We start from the raw sequence: 18678 nt of genomic DNA, 5'->3' as shown, positions 1-18678 counted from the left end.
TGAAAAACAAGACATGGGCAATGCCCGAGTGAGCAGAGGCTGCGGTAAAGGACCTTCTCCCAGGGCTGGCCGCAGGTCCCTGCGGGACCGTTCGGGCAGAGCACCCGGAGCAGCCTGCCTGCCCCAGCCCTCCCCGGGGAGGACGGGGCATCCCGACGGCTTACCTTGGTGTTAAAGTACTGGAAGATGTTCTTCAGGATGTCTGCTTCGATCCGGGACAGCACCAGCTCCTTGGGTGCGTGAACAGCAACAAATCCGTAGCACAGGATCAGGGTGCTCTTTATTTTCTCCACTTCATTGTCACTGCGGTCCTGTTACAGCGGATGAGCGAGTTAACTGCTGGGGAGCCCAGGGCTGGCTCCTGGGGGCTCTGCCCATCAGCTGAAGGTACCCCTGGAAGCCAGGGCCCCCCTTCAGTGGTTTCAGTCTTCTGCTCCCCATCCTGGTGGTGGCTGTGCCTCCCAGAGCCCTGCTGGAGCATCAGGTGTGCGCGTGAGCTGTGCTCACAGCACGTCTCTGCCCGAGGCACGAGTCCCCATTTGCCATCCAGCATTAATCACTGCAGCCCTGCAGGGAACGTACTCGCACCCCATACTGGCCAGGTTATTTTGGTAACCTGCTGTTAAGCTGCCGTGCTAGGAAACCGCACTCACCGCCCCATTAACCATCACAGCCGAAAGGCTTCACGCGCCCTGTCCCCACGGAGCCGTTCACAGCAGCCTCCCCCTGCACCAGGAGCAGGGCTCTGGCTGCCAGGCTCTGGCCATCTTTCTGCAGAGGGCCAAGGTCTCCTCCGTGCCCACGTGGTGCTAATCCCACCCCTCAAACACCCAGGCTTAGAGTCTGGGAATTAAAACAGTTGCTGGGCCAGGAAGTCCGAGGAAAGGCTCGTGCTGCCCACGCTCGGGGCATCGATGCTCCCATCCCCGGGGGAACGCACGGCTGCAGGAGCCCCGTGGGACCGCTGCCCACCGCCGACCTGTCGGCAGCCCCACACCGCACCAGGGTGCCCTGATGGATACAGAAGCCACGCTGCAGCTCACCCGAGCCCACCCAGTGAGCCAGCAGCTTCCCTGGGACCCGAGCCTGCAGGAACACCGGGCTGAGAGCTCGGAGCCAGAGCCAAGCAGCCCCCAGTGCCAAGAGCCCCCTCTGGAGGGGCAAGAGGGCATTCCAGCCCCGTGCCGAACACACTAGGGCAGGAAATTAACTCCTTTCCAGAGCACAGCTCCAGCACGTGCTGTATCTGAAGAAGCCTGCACGTCCCTTTTGCTGCAGGCTGTCACGGGGGGGCACTTTGGCTCCCTTACCTTGAAGATACTGAACAGCCCCACAGATTTCTTGAAGACATCAGACCTAACAAAATCCTCCAGCTTGGCCAGGGTTTCCTCCAGGTGATTTATTGCACATATCCCAAAGCAGGAAGCGAGTCCCTGGAGGAAGCGGAGAAAACACATTAGCAGAAAGCTATTAATTCACCAGCCCCAACTGACACTTGAAAAGAGCCCGTTTATTGGTTTAATTCCAAACATCTGAGCCGTGCCCAGCTGAGCGCAGCCCTGGCAGCCAGCGCTCCCCTCTCCCGGGGCAGGGACGCATCTCCAGGGAACGCGGGGCCGGTAATGCTGGGTGACCCAGCTGGGATGCGGCTCGAGGAGCTTCTGCTGCCGGGGCCCGGGCCGCGGGGGCAGGAGATGCGGCACGCTCCAGCGGGCAGATGCGACCGCTCCGTGGGAGGCGGGAGCCCGGTCGAGCGCCGGCCGGAGCTGAGAGCAGGGCTCAGCAGGTCCTGCCTCTCTGCCACGGCCTCCAGGAGGTCTGGCAAGCCGGGCCGCAACTCCATAAACAGTTTATTCAAGAGCAGCCCTTGACAGAGCTGTGTAAACTGGAGCGAAGCCAGGCACCATTAGCTCGTGTTTGCGCTGCACTTGGAGGCAGCTGCGTGGCAGGGCCGTGCTCAGCGGCGGGAGCTCGAGCAGGGCAGCGCCGCGCGGCGGTCCCGGCCGAGAGCAGGACCCCAGCCGGGGAGCACACAGAGCCAGAGGGAGCGTGGGCCCAGCCAGCACCACTGTGCTGCAGCAGCGGGACAGCCACCGAGCGGTGCCCAGAGCCTTCAGGCACCAAAGGAGGGGCTGAGCTGAGGCAAGGAAACGCTGCGGGTCACGCGCAGGCAGGTGACCGAGCTGGAGCCTGCCCAGGAAGGGCAGAGCAGCACCACCAGCAGTGACAGCAGCGACAGCAGCACGCCTGTGGTCGGCGTAGGTGCAAGGCTCTGTAGAGCACAGCACGGAGGGACAGGGATGTCACCGGCCTGCCCCTGGGCAGCCAAGAGCTGCTGCAGCCTTCGCCACCTGAAGCGGCTCTGGAAGGGGCAGGGGCCATGCTGCAGCCCCCGGTGACACCGGCTCCTTGGGCTGAAGCCTTGTCGGGCTGGAGCCCGGAGGAGCGTAACGAGCTGGGTCCCTCCCCTGCAGAGCGACGGGGCAGCGCCTGAGAAACAAGGAGCAAGAGCTCCACCCGAGGGGCCCCGCCGGGTTTGCACACCCAGACGCGAGATGGGACCGTTCCGATTCAGCTGATTTAGCAGCCGCTGTCGGAGAAGGGCGCCCGGCCCACCTGGCCCCACGCGAGCCAGGCCAGGCAGCCGGGCCAGCACCGCAGGTTTAACTCCCCGAACCCGCAGGGCCAAGCAAGCCCCATCCCAAGGAGGCAGCAGGAGCCCAAAACCCCTTTTGGCAGCAGGCAGCTGCAGGCTGCCTCCCCCCGTTTCTCCGCCCGTTTCCGCAGGAGCTGCGGCTGTGCCCTGGAGCCACCCCCAGGAGGTGCGAGCCCAGGCCAGGCAGGGACCAGAGAGCTCAGCATGCCCGGGCTGCGCTCCTGGCACAACTCCTCTCACCTCCCTTTCTGCCTCCTCGTGGTATCTGGCTGTTTCCAGAAGCTCCTGGAGCTGCTTTTGTACCAGGTCTTTGCTCGTGCACGCCCCAAGCGTCGTCCCGATGCATTTGTAGAGGAAGTTCTGGGGGAGCAAGAGGCGTTACAGACCACGAAGCCCCTGGAGGCAGACTGAGCTCGGTCACACGAGGGTTGCTCCTCGCGGCACCCTGCAGCCTCACGCCCTAGGTGCAGGGCAGAGCTCGGCCATAAGGAGCTGGGACAGCGGGTGACACCAGGGTGCACCGGGACAGACGTCCCCTCGCAAAGCAGTGCCCGGCCCAAGGAAGAACCTCCCCACCGCTGCTCTGACCCCAGCCTGACATCAGCCGGGCGTCTGAACGAGCCCTCAACAGCAGGGGGCACAGAACTGGAGACAAACCGAGGACAAGTTTTGTTTCCAAGCCTGCCCAGCTGCCTCACCGACCTCCCCTTAGTTCCTCGTCCCTCCCAGCACCCCCTTCCCAGCAGCCAGGTGCCAGCAGAGCGATGCTTTGGGGAGCACCGTGTGCCGGACCAGCCCTGCCCATGGCAGCAGGCCGCAGCACCCCGGTGAGGACGGTCCCCACCAGCAGCACTGCCGGCCCCCCGAGGCCCTGCACCGTCACCTTCTCCAGCGGGAAGCCGTTGTAGCTGTTGAGCTGCCTGCACATCTCCGTGACGAAGTGGCAAATCCAAGTGTTGTCCGAAACAGCCGCCAGCGTCTCCTGCAGGAACTGGAGGCGAACGCACCGTCAGCCGCAGGCACCGGCCCCGGCCCGCTTCTGGTCAGCCCAGAGGGGCGAGAGCAGGGCAGCGACACGGCGAGTCTGCGCTGGACGTGCCCCCACCGCAGAGACGTGCCCTTCTCCTCCCAGCCACATCTCCCCCAAGAACCGCACCCAGGTCACGCTGCCACCTTCCAAGGAGCGGGACGAGCCCTGCCCGGGTTTAATTGCTTCTCCATGCCCTATTTTTGAGGCTCTCCAATTAAGAGGGGAGACACACCTGGGACTGGTGTTCTCTGACCCACCAGCAAGCCTGAAAGCTCATTTTTAACTTCCCCTGCAGAACTGCAAGGCACACTCCGCTAACCTGCATCTCTGCTACTGAAGGGACAGGACCCGACAGCGGGTGACAACCCCACCACCACCGTCCGGGTGAGTGAGGGCAAACACCCGCCTGCCCCGCCGCAGCTCGGCTCCGGCTGCTGCTGTGCCGTGCACGCAGCCTGGGCGGGCTGCAGGGGGCACGGGGCTGGCTCCAAGTCACCCTCCCAGCTCCCCGTTGCCTCCGGCAGCGCAGAAACCCTTACCAGGAGCAGCTTCTCTTCCCACTCCTTCTGGCACAGGCACTTCTCTGTGTTCTCTAGGAGAAAGCACATTTTTACCCTCATTTCTCACCCTTGCCGAGCACCACATAACAGGGCAGCCAGCTCTGCCCGTGCTGCGGGAACCCCACAGCCACTTCTGTCCTGCACGTGTCACAACGGGGCTCACAACCTGAGACAGGGACTCGTGGTAGGAATTAGCGGCGCCAGGGTGATTAACGTCCCTATTAAAATAGGAAACTACTTCAAGGAGCTTCAGTACGCCGAGTCCCACGGCACGTGGGCAGCACCCTGCTCCATTCCTGGCTGGCAGCAAACCCCAGCAGAAGCCCAGAAGGGGAGCCCAGCAGAGCGCCTCCCAGGCAGCAGCCCCATCCTACCTTCGATGTGCTCCACCAGGGAAGGAACCCTCTTGCTCCAGAGCTGCTCCAGCGCGGGGTGGACGCTGTACTGCAGCACGCTCAGCAGGCGCAAGGCAGCCGTCCCCCGGCAGTCTCCCGCGTACGGCTGTGAAGATACGACCTGGGAGTTTGGGGGGGAGAACAAAGTGTTAGTGTAAAGAAAGTAACTTCAAGGTGCAAGGAGCATGAAATAAAACGCAGGAATGCAACGCTGGAATGTGATTGAGCTCTACACCCCAACAAAACCACAGCTTCCTCCTTTTGCTCCAGCTGTCGATAACTGGAATGCTGTCAGGGGAGAGCCTCTCTCCAAACCCTGCACCCTTCTGTGGGCGAAGGGAAGAACACGTTTCTCACACCTCCAGGGGCTGAGGAGTTCTCCAGAGCCCCGTAAGAGCAGCGTGAGACGCGCACTGCAACACGCCCTGCTCCCGGGCTGTGCTACCCGAGGGGAGCCCGAGATGTCACAGCCTGCACGGAGACGTTCACGCATGCCGCGGGGACAGGGCTGCACCAGACCCTGGAGGATGCGGGTCCGGACACCCCTCCCTGCAGCATTCGCCTGGCTCTGTGCTGGGGACAAGCTCCTTCCCTTAGCCGTGAGGGTGGGCACCTCCTTGGGTGTGCCCGCACGGAAAGAGGAAGAGCCCTGCCTGCAGGCCACTCACCAGCAGTCTTGTCGTCAGAGCGTAGGGCGAAGGAAGATTTCCTACAACCAAAAGGAAGAAAGCATCAGAAGGCCTCTCGCACCGAATGCCCGCCGAGCGGACCGGCACCTCTCCCGCGTGCAGACCTGTCCCAGGCTTGCATGTGCAGAGCGGGCAAGCCGGTACCAACCGTTCAGGTCGTAACGGATGAGGGACGCGTTTTCCCCCTCCTCTTGCTTCTTCATGGCCAGATACATGAGGCTCTTGCAGAGGGGAGTCAGGGCATTGGTGAACTGTATCGGGGTCACAAACTCCAAGAGGTACGGCCACAGCACCTGGAGGGGAGAGCACGGCACTGCCGCAGCCTGCTGGTGTGGGGCACCCGCAGAGAGCCCGGCCGCGGGACGCAGAGCGCGGGATCTGGAGGGAGGGGAACAGGGAACACCAGGGCCAAGCCCCCTGTGATGGGGGGCAAAACCTGCATCCCTTTAGCCACTGCTCTCCTTCAGGCAGGGAGAGAGGCGAGTGCTCAGCTCCAGCAGCACCAGTACCAGCACTGCTGCCTTGCCCCAGCCCTAGAGGAGCTCGCGGGGCACCCCCTGCAAGCACAGCTTTCTGGGGGCAGCCTCTGCACCCAAATCTCTGCCCTGCACCCAGAGGGGAGGGGACGGTGGCAACAGCTCCTACAGCATTACGGGGCTGTGACAGCCCACCCCGGCAGGCAGTCGGGGCATCCTGTGCGTCATACGGGCCGTGCAGGACAGCACGGGGCTCTCCACCGACCGCCCCAGTCGCGGAGACGCCTGCGCAGACTCACGTTGTTCATCCGGTCAACGGTTGTGCTGAGCAGGAAGAGCGTGTTGACGCTGATGCTCTGGACGCTGTCGCTTGTCAAGTCATCGGCATCTGGCGTCTGCTTTTTTGGCTGCTGGGAGAGCGGGGAAGCGCACGGGTGCCATTCAGAGTGACTCAGCAAACATCTCTCAGACCCTCAGGACATCGTGCCAGGTAAACCCAGAAGCCTGCTGGCTCCAGCCTGTCTTCGGCAGGCGCTGCAGCTCTACCCTGCACGGCTCAGAGGAGCTGTGGAGCTCCCGCAGCCCAAACCACGGCCCCTCTGCTCTCAGAGGGGGGGATCTATGTGAGCCTGGGGGTGGGTTTGGCCCGCGTCTCTGCGGTCCCAGCTGGGTTGGGGCCAGCCACGCACGGTGCCACTCACACTGCGCGGGCATCAGCCTGCCCAGCCACAGCTCTTCCAGTTTTATCCCCCCAGCCGCGCTTCCCAGGAAGGAGAGCTCCCGCCCCGCCAGGCTGGAGGAGCTGCAGACCGCGGGTTCAGGACGAGGGACTGGGCCAGGCGTGCCCGCGCGCCGCAGGACCCTTACCGCCTCCGAGGGCAGCGCGCACTGGCGGACCAGGTACTCCATCATCGCCTCGCCGCCGGGCTGCTCCAGGTAGCCGTGGTGAGCCATGGCGCTGATCACCTGCACCACAGCGCGCTTCACCTGCGCGGGCAGAGCAGCGGCGCCGGCGTGGGTACAGGAGGGGAGAGGCTGCGGGCGGCGGCTCTGCCTGCCGCAGGGTCCCCGTCGCAGCCGCCCCGCGCTTTCCTCCCACCGGCAGCAGGGAACGCAGCCGCGGGTCCCACTCAGCCCCCGGGCACCACAGCGGGGTCGGGGCCTGCAGCTCGCCACGGGGACAGGAGCCCACGGCCGCACGCTGTGCCGCGAGCGGTCCCAAAGCAAGGCTCGGGCTTAGAGCACCCCGCGGCCACAGGGGCTGCGTCACCAGCAGCCGGGCGCTGCGTTTGGCTCCCCCGGGTGCTCCAGGCAGGGCCCCGCTCACAGCGGCGATGTCCCCACCAGGAAGGGAGCCCTGTGGCTCTCTGCACAGGGCAGACAGAAAACCAGTTGTGACATGCTCCCTGTTTACTTGGAGGGCACACACTGGGCACGCTGTCAGACCTGCTGGAAACCTGGCCAGGGGATGGGTGAGCAAGCAAAGGCAGCTGGGGATGGCCGGGCTGGCAGAGGCAGGGCCCTGGGAACACCTCAGCCCCTGAGGCACACGCAGGGGAGCAGACTGCTTACCTTGTCATTGCTGTCCTGCAGAGGGAGTTTCATAGACGAAAGAATAAAGGGTTTTTTAATCTCCATTTGGGAGGCTGCAAAAAGAAGCAAAGAGTCTCTGAGGCTGGTGCTGCCGAGAACGCAGCCCCTGGTGGCCCCGTCCCTTCCCAGCCGGCTGGGCCACCAGGATGGCATCCTCCTCCTCCTCCTCCTCCTCCCCACAACCCTGCAGCCAGGGACGGGCTCATCTGCCCCGGGCTCATCAATTTGCAGCCAGGGAGCAAGGCAGTGGGCGGGAGGAAGGGCACAGCTCTGCACCCCTCTGCCCCCGCAGCACTCACGGGCGCTGTTGATGATCTGCCTCATGATGAGCAGCGTCCCCACGCGCGTCCTCTCGTTGCTGCTCTCCAGCTTCGGGAGGAGGAAGGCCAGCACGCGGTCAGGGAAGGAGCAGGCTGCAGGAGGACAGAGTGGCTGTCACAGACGTGCTGCACCCCGGGGTGGCGCAGCCGAGGGATTTGGGGTGCAGCACCACACCCCGAGGAGCGCCCTGCCCTGCACTCTGACATGCTGTGGGACCTGCACGCCTGCTGCATGCAGCGGGGCTCTGCCTGCTGCACCAAGCCCCGTGCGGTTCAGAAAGCACCACTGCTGCTGTCCCGGCCAGCTGGGGTCCTGGGGAAGCGGCTGTGCCACCCCATGGGCCCGACAAACGGTCCAGCCTGCTCTTCACACCCAGACTTTATGTTCTCGGGTGCCTCCAGCACAGTGCCTGCGCTCTCCAGCATGCTGAAGGAGTTTAAATTATACTTCCAACAAGTGCTGCCCCGCCTGTCAAAACATTTTGATCGTTAAAAATAAAACCAGTCTGCAGCTGCCGAAATTGGAGCAACGCTCGGGGGCTTTGGAGCGGCGCGGTTGGGGAAGGATGGGCTCGGGGACGGGGCAAGCTGCGGATCTTAGCTGTGAAGCCAAGGCAGCCAGGCACAGGCAGCCCCGCTGCTCAGCTCCGCGCCCGAGCCCCACAGGAGGACGTCACCCAGGCGTGACCCAGCAGCGGCCTGCCACACCGCCGCGCTTCCTCTGGCAGTCGCACGTCTGTCCGTGCCACCGTCACCCTGCACGGGGACGTTTTGGTGAGCTGGGGGCAGCTCCAGCCACGGAGCTCCGTGCCCAGGAGGGAACGCCAAGCTGTAGGTCAGCCCGCGTCTGCTCAGCCCAGCCCTGGGGGCTCCGTGTGCTCCGAGCGCCCGCAGCAACGTGGGATGGCTGTGCTCTGTGCTGTGCTCTGGGCTGTGCTCCGTGCTACGCTGCTGTCACGAGGGGCAGCACTGAGGAGGACAGAGAAGCACCAAACTGCCTCTGCTGTCCCTCGGCTGTGACCCATGGGCACGGCATGCCGGTGTCTGACTGCTGAAGGGGCCCTGACAGAGCTCGAGAGGTTCTGAAGGGAGGTTTGAAACTGAAGCAGGCTCTTTGGAAACATCCCTGCAAGGGGCCGAGGCAGCAGCGAGCTCCAGAGGGAGCTGAGCTGGCCCCGTGCGCCTCGAGGAGCTCCAGCGAGCGGTGCTCTCAGCACACACGGAGCTTCTGCCTTCTGCAAGCCCAACGCCAGGGGCTGCAGTCAGGACAGAAACCACCACCCCTCTCCCTTCCAATTGCCTGCATGGCCAAGCAGTTTCCAGCAGCATCCCCAAGCCCTACCGAGAGCAGGGGGAACACAACCCTCCATGCACCACACCGAAATCCTTGGAGAGGAGCACGGAACGGGCAGGAAAACCACCAGCCACGGCGCAGCGCGCCCACGCCTCCCGGGGTGCGGCAGGCTTTGGGGCCGGCACGCCGCGGCAGCCCTTACCGAGGACAGTGAAGCAGCGAAGAACCTCGGTGTGGTTTTTAACGGTCAGGGGGACAGACGGATCGGCAGGAGCACAGATCTGTGGGAGAAACAGCCGTGTCACGGACGTCACGTGGAGCGAGGGCGGGCTGCAGACCCAGCCCTGGAAAGCAGACCCGCGCTGGGCACTGGCACCGCCGGCGTTTGGGATGAGCAGAGGTGGCTGCGAGAACATCCCACGGCACGGGAGCACAGAGCAGAGCTTTCTGCATGCTGAGCACCAGCTTGAGTGCGCTCAGAGTGGGTCGAGCCCCCCCGGAGGTACTTGGGAACTTGATGTCCTCTGCTATTTAAAGGTGTCCCGCTGCCCAGCTGGCCGCCGCCTCCGAAGCTTCGGAACGAGCCAACCTGTCTGGGTGCTATTAAAATAACGCAGGCACCTAATTCTAACGTTGCAGTGAGGACAGCACACATCTGCTTGCTCCAGTCTGCCAAAAGGACGCTTCAGTCTGCAGCTGAGCCAGAGCTGCTTTGCTAAGGCCAGCCACGTCCCGAAGCCCAGAGCCCCCCTGCAGCCTCCTCCATGCCAGCTACCGAGGAGCAGCTCCTCCAAACGGCACCGGTACCGCGCTGGTGGCTCTGCATCACTCTGCCCACACGCACATTTAAGGGGCAGCCTCTCCCTGCTGGACACTTCCACGATTCAAAGCCCGTTAAGCATTAAAAACACGGGCTCAGCTTTGTTTCAAGCCCTGAAGCGTGATTCTAAGAGCCCGGTGATACGACAGACCTCACGTCCCTGCAGCAGGAGGGCAGCAGAGGAGCCCGGGCTCGGCAGCCCGAGAAGAGGTCCCCGCGTGCTGCCCCACAGCCAGCCAGCGCCCGGTTTGTTCACCCAGAGCGAACTGTTTGAAAGGTCAGCTGGTCCCGAGATATTTGTTTTCCCTCTCCTGCGTGACCGCGCAGCCAGAGCTGAACCTCAGAGAGAAGCCGGCTGCTCATGTGACACCAACGCGGCGAACGCCCCGGCTCGCAGGCTGCCAGCAACGCCGGCTCCTGCTCGGGGGAGAGGCAGAGGCAGGCGGGAGCAGGACCAGGGCCGGGTGAGCCGCGTGCCTCGCACCCCGCGCCTGAGCACAGGGCCAGCACTGCCCCGCTCCAGGGGCTTCCCATCCCACCCACCGCCCCCAGGGAACCCCTACCTGGGGGTGCAGGGTGCCCAGCAGCGCGTCCAGCTGCACGTCCAGGCTGCGGCTGCCGATGTTGACGGAAGCTTCCAGGATCTGGCAGAGGCTCTGCGCAGCGAGAGACCACGCTGCAGTCAGCGTCGGGAAAGGGCTCGCACCCCAGAGGAGGACAGCAGGAGGTGGGGATCCATGAGCCGTGCCAGCACGTGCCAGCCCAAGGGCAGGGAGCGGTGCCGAGGGCGGCGATCCCCAGCCCGCTGCGGTGGGCAGCACAAGGCGTCTCCCCCAGGGCACGGTGCGGGAGCCCCCCCAGGGGCTGCCCCTGCCCTGGTGCTGCTGCAGGGGACCAGGGAGATGCGCACCAGCCCCAGGCTGCGAGCCACAGCTCCGTGTGTGCGTGCAGGGGAGAGCCAAGCGGTGCCAGGAGCTGGCAGCAGGGGTGGGTGCAGCCCACTCCGTCCCCTGGGTGGCCGGGGACGGCCCCACGACGCATGGGCTCGGTAGCAGGACAGATGGCGACGCAGGGAGCAGGAATCGAGCACAGAGAGAGGCAGATGCAGCCCAGCATCAGTGAGACAAGGGCTCAGGCCATTCTGCTGCTGCCTGCCCTTGTGACAGGGCACGGCTCTCTGGGACAGGCAGAGCCCCTGCTCAGCACCTCCGGCATTCACCGAGAGCTGGCCACGCTGCCCGACGGCACGGCCCGCTGCCAGCGCCCCTGAGCCACGAGAACAGGGTCAGGGACGCGGCCTCGGCCAGCAGCACCGGCACTCCAGGCTGCTCACCTTGGATATGTAGAAGGCCTCTGCGTGCTTCTTGTAGAGGGCGAGGATGCCCGGGATGAGCTTAGGGAGCTGCTCCTCCAGCTTCTCACTGGGCATCAGGTAACTCATGGGCCCCACGGCCTCCACCACTGCCAGTCTCAGCTGCAGGGGGAGAACAAGCACTGATCAGCGTGGCCTGAATCCCCAACAGCCAGGCTGCCGCAGCGCGGCCCCACTGCTCTGGGGGACAGCAGATGAGCAAAGCGGGGTCCCGCTGTGCCCTCCCCGCCCCATGGCCGCACCTTGGCCTCCCGGTGCTGCAGCCAGCTGTTGAAGAGCACTTCGTACGCGCTGAAGATCTCGTTTGAGAAGGTGTCCTTCCTGACCGTGGGGTCCGGGGCCTTGTCCAAGTTCGCCAAGTACTCCTGGATGCTTTCACTGAAGTGCTGCAGGGCTACAAGGCAGCTCGTGTTTAGGTTTTCCACGCGCACAAGGCGGTGTTTGTTTTAGCCCCTGCAGAAGGCAGATGGCCGAGTGCTGTCGGACTGGGCAGCCTCTCAAGGGGTAGCATATGCACCAGGACTCCCTCCGACAGCCCGCAGGCTTTCCGAGAGGTGCCCTGGCTACGAGGGATGCTGGCTAGCAGCCACAGGCGGCTTTCTGCTCCCTGGCCAGGACTGATGCCGCCCCTGCCGGGGGTCAGCTCCCTCTAACCGTGGGAGCCGGGACGTGCCGCGCGGGCTGTTCCTGCGTGCCTGTCAGCGAGCAGCCCGAGGCAGGCCAGCGTGCCTCGCTCGACTCGTCCCTCCAGCCCCCGGTGCGTGTGAGCACAGGTTGTTTTCCTCCTTGCTGAGCCAGCAGCAGTCAGAGAGTGTCTGTGCCAAGGCACGCCTCCTGCCTCCAGCCAGGCTGGGCTGGATAGAGCCCGCTGACCGAAGGGGACGCCCGCTTCCATCTCCCCCCAGGGGAAGCCACCGCTGTTTGAGCTCTCCCCAGCTTCACAGGGCTCCCCGAGCAGCCGTGGGATCACCGGGAGCAGGTCTCAGCTGGCAGCACCGAGGGCTGCAAACACCCTGAGCGAGTTTTACTCTGGGAATTATCCCGCAGCCGAGCGCTGGGTGCTTTGGAGGAGAAGGATCAGGCCCAGGCTGGAGGCACCTCAGGAGCTCCTCTGGCCCAACCCTGCCCGGCAGGGCCCCCACAGCAAGCTGCCCACGGCCACGTCCCGGAGCTGCTTGTCCCCTCTCCTGCTGGAGGACGGCTCCTGCGGGGGGTCCCCAGCTCTGCGCTGGGGCAGCTCTTCCCAAGAGCCGAGGAGCTGCTGCCCCTTGGGACGCCCGCGGGACCGAGCCTCCCCCGGACACGGCCTCACCTCCTGCATCTGCTGGCCCCGCACCAGCCGGGCGAGGAAGCGGCCTCGTGACTCGTGGCCTCGAGGTCTCCCGTGGCGAGATTACGACAGGGCGGTGGGCTGAAGGGAGCAGGCAGCTGGCCGCGAGTCCCAGCGGGACCGGACAGAGCAGCGCAGAGCCCTCGGTGCAGGAACAGCCGCCCACACCCCCACGGACGCGGGAGGCCGGTGCGCAGCCGAGCCCTGTGCCCGCGGGATGGCAGCGGCCACACCAGGACACAGGGGTCAGCGCAGCCCCCGGGGGCGCTGGGTGACTCGTGGGCACACCACGGGCACCGATCACACGCTCAGCGTGCCCACGCCAGTGCTCCCAGAGGAGGAACGGGACCCCACAGGAGGAAGAGGAGAAGAGGAGGCTCCCGAGACCAGAGCCGGGCCCTTGCCCACGCTGCGGCCGAGCACCATGCTCACATGGCAGGGGGGCAGGGGGCAGCCCCCCGCCCCCTCCTCGCCGATGTTTTCTCGGCCGGAGGCGCTGAGTCACGCCGCGACCTCGCATCGCAGCCACAGCGCTTCCGCCTGCAGCCTTCCCACCCTCGCAACGAACGCTCCGGGCAGCAAACCTGCCTGCTGCAAGGGGCCGGCACCTCTCCGGCCTTAGCGGGGGCCAGAAGCCCCCCGCAGCCTCCCCGCGGGCCAGGAGGATGAGGAGGGCTGGGGGACACCCCCGTGGTGCAGGGACCGGCGGCAGAAGGGTCTGATGCTGCCTGCAGGACACGGGGGTCGGGCTGCCCCTTCACACCCACTCGCCTCCATCACACCCAGCACCTTTCTGGAGCAGGGAAAGGAATCTAGCCCCCCTGTCCAGACCCCATTTACACCCAGTGTCTTTGCTGGTATCAAAACACCCTCGTTTTGGTTAAGCTCTCCTAAAGCACCTACAAGACATTTGTCAGGACAAAAGCACATATTTCTAGCCAAAACTATCACCTGGGAGTCCTCCCCAAGCCCAGCCCAGGTGCCGATTCCTGCAGCACAGCACTGCAAGGATCATGTCCCTGCACCCACCTCTCCGCCCCTGCAATCACCCCAAATGAAGCTCCAGACCTGTCCTTCGGCCTGGTGCACCCCTGGCCCCATCCCTCCGTGGTGTTTTGGAGAATTTGGGTGTTCTGGGAGACCAGCCGAGGGGTTCGAGCGCTTCCCAAGGGCACACAAAGCCATCAGGCCAGGGGGCGGCCGCGACGAGGCTGCTGCAGGAGGACGCCCACACGTCTCTGAGATACCTCCGGGCTGGGACCCCGGCACCCCCGGGCAGCCCGTCCCAGGGCTCGGCCGCCCCGCGAAGGAATTCCTCCTGGGTCCGACCCAACCCTCCCCTGGCACAACTCGAGGCCGCTGCCTCGTATCCTGTCGCTGGTCACCTGCGAGAAGAGACCGGCACCTCCTCGCTGCAGCCTCCTTTCAGGCGGCTGTGGGGAGCGATGTGGTCTCCGCTCAGCCCCAGGCCCCTCAGCTGCTCCCCACCTCGTTTTCCAGTCCCCTCACCAGCTTCGTTGCCCTTTTCTGCACACCCTTGAGCAACTCAGTGTCCTTAAAGTACTGAGGGGGCCCAAAGCCAAACACAGTACTCGAGGTGCTGTCTCACCAGAGCTGAGTACAGAGGGCCGTCACTTCTCTCGTCCTGCCGGCCATACTAGTTGTGATGCAGGCCAGGATGGCATTGGCCTTCTTGGCCACCTGCGCACACTGCCAGCTCCCATTCAGCCGCCTGTCGAACAGGCCCCCAGGGCCTTTTCCAGACAGTTTTCCCCAGGCCTGTACCGCTGCATGGGGTTGTTCTGACCCAAGCGCAACTCACGGCATTAGCCTTGTTGAATGCCATACACGCAGATGCGGCCCATCAGTCTAGCTTGTCCAGATCCCTCTTCGGAGCCTTCTTATTCTCAAGCAAATCAACAATCCCACTCAACTTGGTGTCATCTGCTGACTTACTGAGGGTGCACTCAACTCTCTCACCAGTATCACTGACAAAGATATTAAACAAAACTTTGTTTAATTTGGCCCATTGCAGAGCCCTGGGGAACGCCACCGGTGACAGCCCGCTGAGCGGACTGAGCTCCATTCGCCTCGGCCCTTTGGCCACCACCCAGCCAGGTAAACCAGCAAAGGGGACGTCTGTCTGAGCCAGGAGCAGCCCCCTTCTCCAGGAGAACGCTGTGGGAAACCATCAAATGCCTTGCTAAATCCAAGAAGACAACACGCACCCCAGCCTGAGCACCCGCAGCACGGTGTCCGCGGGGCCGGGCTCCGGCCGAGCAGCTCCCGCACCCCAGCAGCCGCCCTGAACCACGCGGGTACACACGGAGCAGTCACAGAGGTGGCCCAGCCTCGACTCAGGCCTCCTGAGCACACAGGAACAGTTTGGGAGTCGCATTTCTTGCCTGGGTCTAAACAAAGCCAAACGAGAGCTCTGAAGGTCGAAGTGCTACGGCCTTCACGTAGGTGTGAGCCAGCGGCAGGCCCGCAGCCGGTCCCAGTGACGGCCCCAGGCAGACTTCACCGTGCGCAGCCGTACGTCCCTCCCCGCAGCTCCCAGCACTGCCCGGGAGGCTCCCAGCCCCGCATTTACCCCGTGACACCCAGAACCACATCAGCATTCCCAGGCCGGGACACGGGTATCAGCGAGAGATAAGCGCTCCTGCACCAGCAGCGCGCTCCGGCCTCTCCCACAGCACCCGTGGGAGCCCTTGAACCAGCAGCACTCCTCCAGGCCACCTTTTATTTTTGCCTGGCCGTGGAAAGAAAACTGCGAGTCCCCAGGATCATCCCCCGTTGCCATTATAAGGCTGCAATTTCACTAATTTCATGCCCGGTTTCCTGCAACCGAGCTGCCGGGGGCCACGCACCGCCCTGCCCCGGGGACGGCTCAGACACAAGCGACTCAACCAGGAGCCTCCTGCGAGGCCCCAGCAGCTCCAGGCGAAGGTGGACCAGCTCTCCGGGGACCAAGGGACAACCAAAGGGGCTGTTTATCGGCCGCGGATGTGCTGGTGCCTCTGGGTCACGTCCTGCCGCACGAGCGGCGGCCTTTGACAAGCCCAGGGCTGGAGGAGGACTCCAGGAGAGGAGCCCGTGACCTCCTCCCAGCCCACCAGGGAGCATCCCATCCTGAAGCTGCTTAGGAGAACTACAGGAGTGACTTGAGCGGGAGCTGGCCGGGCACATTGCGGCATCCTCACACGTCCTGCCAGGGCTAACGCTCACACTGCTGCAGGTTGCCGGGGCTGTGGTTCTGATAAAGGAGCAGCCTGGTCTGTAACCAGGCCTCGAGCAGCACGCCCCTCCTTCCTTCCCATCCCACGGGCTGCCTCAATCCGCACTGGGCTCTGGAGTACCCACGTGCTCTTTGCTAGAGGAGGCAGCAAAGGGCACCTCTGCTCGCCGTGCACTGAAGTGGGAACGATGGGGAGCAGCGAGAAGGTGGAGAAGTTTTGCTGGACCCCAGTGACCTGGAGCTGACGGCTCCCCATTACCCCCAGAGCTGGCCAGAGCCCTGCTCCAGCACATTCCGGAACAGCCCACCCCGCCCAGCTCCCCGGCCCCCGGCCACACTCCCTCCTTTCCCAGTGAAGGCAAAAAGTCTCCCCTAACACACCTAAAACCACTGCAGTCTCAGAATACGCAGGAAGAGCTTACCGTAGCAGAAGACCGACTTCATGTGGTCCTGTTTTGCCATCCCCAGCATCGGCAGCATCGTCCCGAGGATGGAGTTGAGGAAAGGCACCATCCCAAACACTGCGGGAAGGAGGAAAGAGCCTTGCAGCAACCACGGCGCCTTGCAGGTACCAGAGCGGCAGCAGGGCACAGACCGAGCGAGGCTCACAGGCACCGGGGAAGCGCCGCTGGCCGCAGCCGCCCCTCACTGCCGGCCACAGGCAGCCGCGCTGCGCCCCACAGGATGCCGACAGCCCTGGTGGGAGCTGGCCCTACAAACCCCTCAAGTTCCCAGCCTCTCCTAGCAGAAGTCAGGGGGGTGCACGCCAAGCCCTGCTTGCTGCTGGCTTCTGAATCGTCAGTGAATCTTTCTGCACCCAGTGAAAGAAGTTCCATTCAAGAAATGTTGGTTTTAAACCCGGTCTTTAAAGAACGGATGGAGACAAGAGCCCAGCCTGGGAGATCAGGCAAGCAGAAGCATCCTCTGGGACGGGATTTCTGTGAGGAGGAGGGACGTAGCCCCCATTCCCCCTGCTTTTGAGCAGCTGCTATTTTAAAGAGATTGGGCTGAGCTGTGAAGCCAAGCTGCGCTGGGTTCGCACGTTCACTGTGCTCCTGCCAGGGCTGGGCTCCTCCGCTCTGGGCGCTGCCAGGAACGTGTCGGGCACCCTGCTGCCAGCTCGGCACTGGGGGGTCCCAGCAGCACCCAGGAAAAGCAGCCAAGACAGCGCAGGGCTTCCCCGATCTCCCCCCACCAGCAGCTCCCTAAGGCACTGCCGTTCCTCCTCTCACGCCCCACATCTTCAGAAGAGAAGAGGAATAAAGGACACAGCAAGCAACCCATTTGCACCGACAGCACTCCTTTCCATGCCGGTACTTGCTGATTTTCAGTGCATTTCATCACCAAGTTACTTTACGAAGCAGACAAAGTGATGTGGATAAACAAGTGAGAAGTTTGCTTTGCTTCCAAGCACGCTGGCTTGCTCAGCACGCCCAGCACCACCCCACGGAGCTGTTTGGGACCCGGCGTGGGTCACCGAGCCCAAAGCACACAATGCCCGCCGTGCCTCCCAACGCCGACCCGCAGCTGCACGCGCAGCAGGCGGGCGCTCAGCTCACCGTTCGACACCGAGAGGTTCGCAAAGGTCTGCACGATGAAGTAGTGCGGCAGGATGCCCGGCTGGAACTTGGTGAGCACCTCCTCCATCACCTTGTTGATGAAGCGCTGCCCGACCGCAACCAGCACGCTGCTGGCCGCCTGCTGCCACTCCCGGATCACCTCCTGCGGGCAGGACGCAGGCACGGCGCGTCAGGCAACGGAGCCTCCCCCCGAACGGGGCTTCTGCTTCACCGAAACCACGCTTCGTGCCCACCCCAAGTGCTGCGGGGAGCCCCAGAAGAGGTTCAGGACTCGGATGCGATCTTTCCCCACCAACCTGCAGCCCCCCGAGGCGCTGCCTCCTTTCTGCTCCAACCCCCGCCTGCCATCCAGGTGCTTCTCAGCACCCAAGTTTTATCCGGCTGTTATGTGCATAGCGCTAGGAAAAAACCTGTCAGCCCAAGCTTCCCACCTCTCCCCAAAGAGAGGAACGTAGACCATTCCCTGCTGCCTGTAGACCCTTCCCTTCTCCCCCTGGAGAGAAGGGGCCCGGCCAAGCGCGACGGCCGGAGGAGCCGCGGCCCTCGCACCGTACCTTCGACTTGGTCATTTCATTAGACGCCAGGAAGATGACCACCTTCGCCGTGCTTTTGTCCAAGCTGGCAATGTTGTTCTTCACCACGGTTTCCATCGCCTTCAGGATGATGACGCGGTGAGGATAGGCCAGCTGTGAGGCACCAAGCGGCCGGTGAGCCCAGCACAGGCACCGCGGCTGCCCGGGGCAAGCCAAGTGCTGCGTGCCCCAGTGCTGCGCCTCTCGCGCCCGGCAAGGGACTGACAAGTATCTTCCCAGCCAGCTTCACTCCATTTCTTGTCCACAACTGTGTGTTACCGCTGTTTCTTCACCTGCGCCACCCCAGCACCTTGCACCAGAGGCTGCAGCCACGTGGTCCACCACTACCCGAGCCCAGATCCCCCCAGGTATCTCGCCCCGTGCGGGCAGGGCCAACACCCCCAGCCCCCAGGACGCACCTTGTCATGCTGCCGCAGGTACTCGTCGCAGGAGTGGAGGATCTCCTCCGGCTCAGACTCCCCCAGGTAGCACAAAGCGTTGTAGATCTGCTCCTGGACCAGCGGGTCCTTATCTGTCGTGGCATCCATCAATGTCGTGGCAAGCCCTGAGCAAGACAGGCAAGCTGCAAAGTTTGGGCCTTCTCTGAACATCTCCTGGACATCGGGAGCAGCAAAAGAAGAGCTGCAGCCCTGTGCGTTTTCTTCCACCCTCCCACAGCTAAACTGAGCTTCACCAGACCTTTTGCTTCTCACCCCGTGAGCAAAACCCTTCCTTCTGGGCTCTCCACCCAAG

General features: G+C 63.9%; 1 protein-coding gene across 15 annotated transcripts in view; it reads right to left on the bottom strand.

Annotated features, from left to right (window-relative positions):
• The window catches only part of MROH1 (maestro heat like repeat family member 1), a 48860-nt gene that overhangs the window by 27530 nt on the left and 2652 nt on the right, over positions 1-18678 (bottom strand). For 6 of the 15 annotated variants that reach the window (XM_083826350.1, XM_083826348.1, XM_083826361.1 and 3 more), the window contains 20 exons: positions 18345-18508; positions 17908-18039; positions 17333-17495; positions 16196-16294; positions 11448-11599; positions 11167-11307; positions 10397-10489; positions 9216-9294; positions 7699-7812; positions 7379-7452; positions 6674-6793; positions 6106-6216; positions 5479-5623; positions 5310-5350; positions 4621-4762; positions 4226-4278; positions 3540-3647; positions 2897-3016; positions 1311-1433; positions 165-311 (listed from right to left, as the gene is read on the bottom strand). In XM_083826350.1, the coding sequence (XP_083682476.1) occupies positions 165-311; positions 1311-1433; positions 2897-3016; positions 3540-3647; positions 4226-4278; positions 4621-4762; positions 5310-5350; positions 5479-5623; positions 6106-6216; positions 6674-6793; positions 7379-7452; positions 7699-7812; positions 9216-9294; positions 10397-10489; positions 11167-11307; positions 11448-11599; positions 16196-16294; positions 17333-17495; positions 17908-18039; positions 18345-18508 (2321 nt within the window). The remainder of the gene's footprint in view (positions 1-164; positions 312-1310; positions 1434-2896; positions 3017-3539; positions 3648-4225; positions 4279-4620; positions 4763-5309; positions 5351-5478; positions 5624-6105; positions 6217-6673; positions 6794-7378; positions 7453-7698; positions 7813-9215; positions 9295-10396; positions 10490-11166; positions 11308-11447; positions 11600-16195; positions 16295-17332; positions 17496-17907; positions 18040-18344; positions 18509-18678) is intronic. The other 9 variants (XM_083826353.1, XM_083826357.1, XM_083826358.1 and 6 more) reach the window with 3 other exon arrangements.

Source organism: Anser anser (assembly GCF_964211835.1).
Source record: "Anser anser genome assembly, chromosome: 2".
NCBI lineage: Eukaryota > Metazoa > Chordata > Aves > Anseriformes > Anatidae > Anser > Anser anser.
The sequence above is the reverse complement of the archived record's forward strand: the minus strand, read 5'-3'. Positions and strand labels throughout refer to the sequence as shown.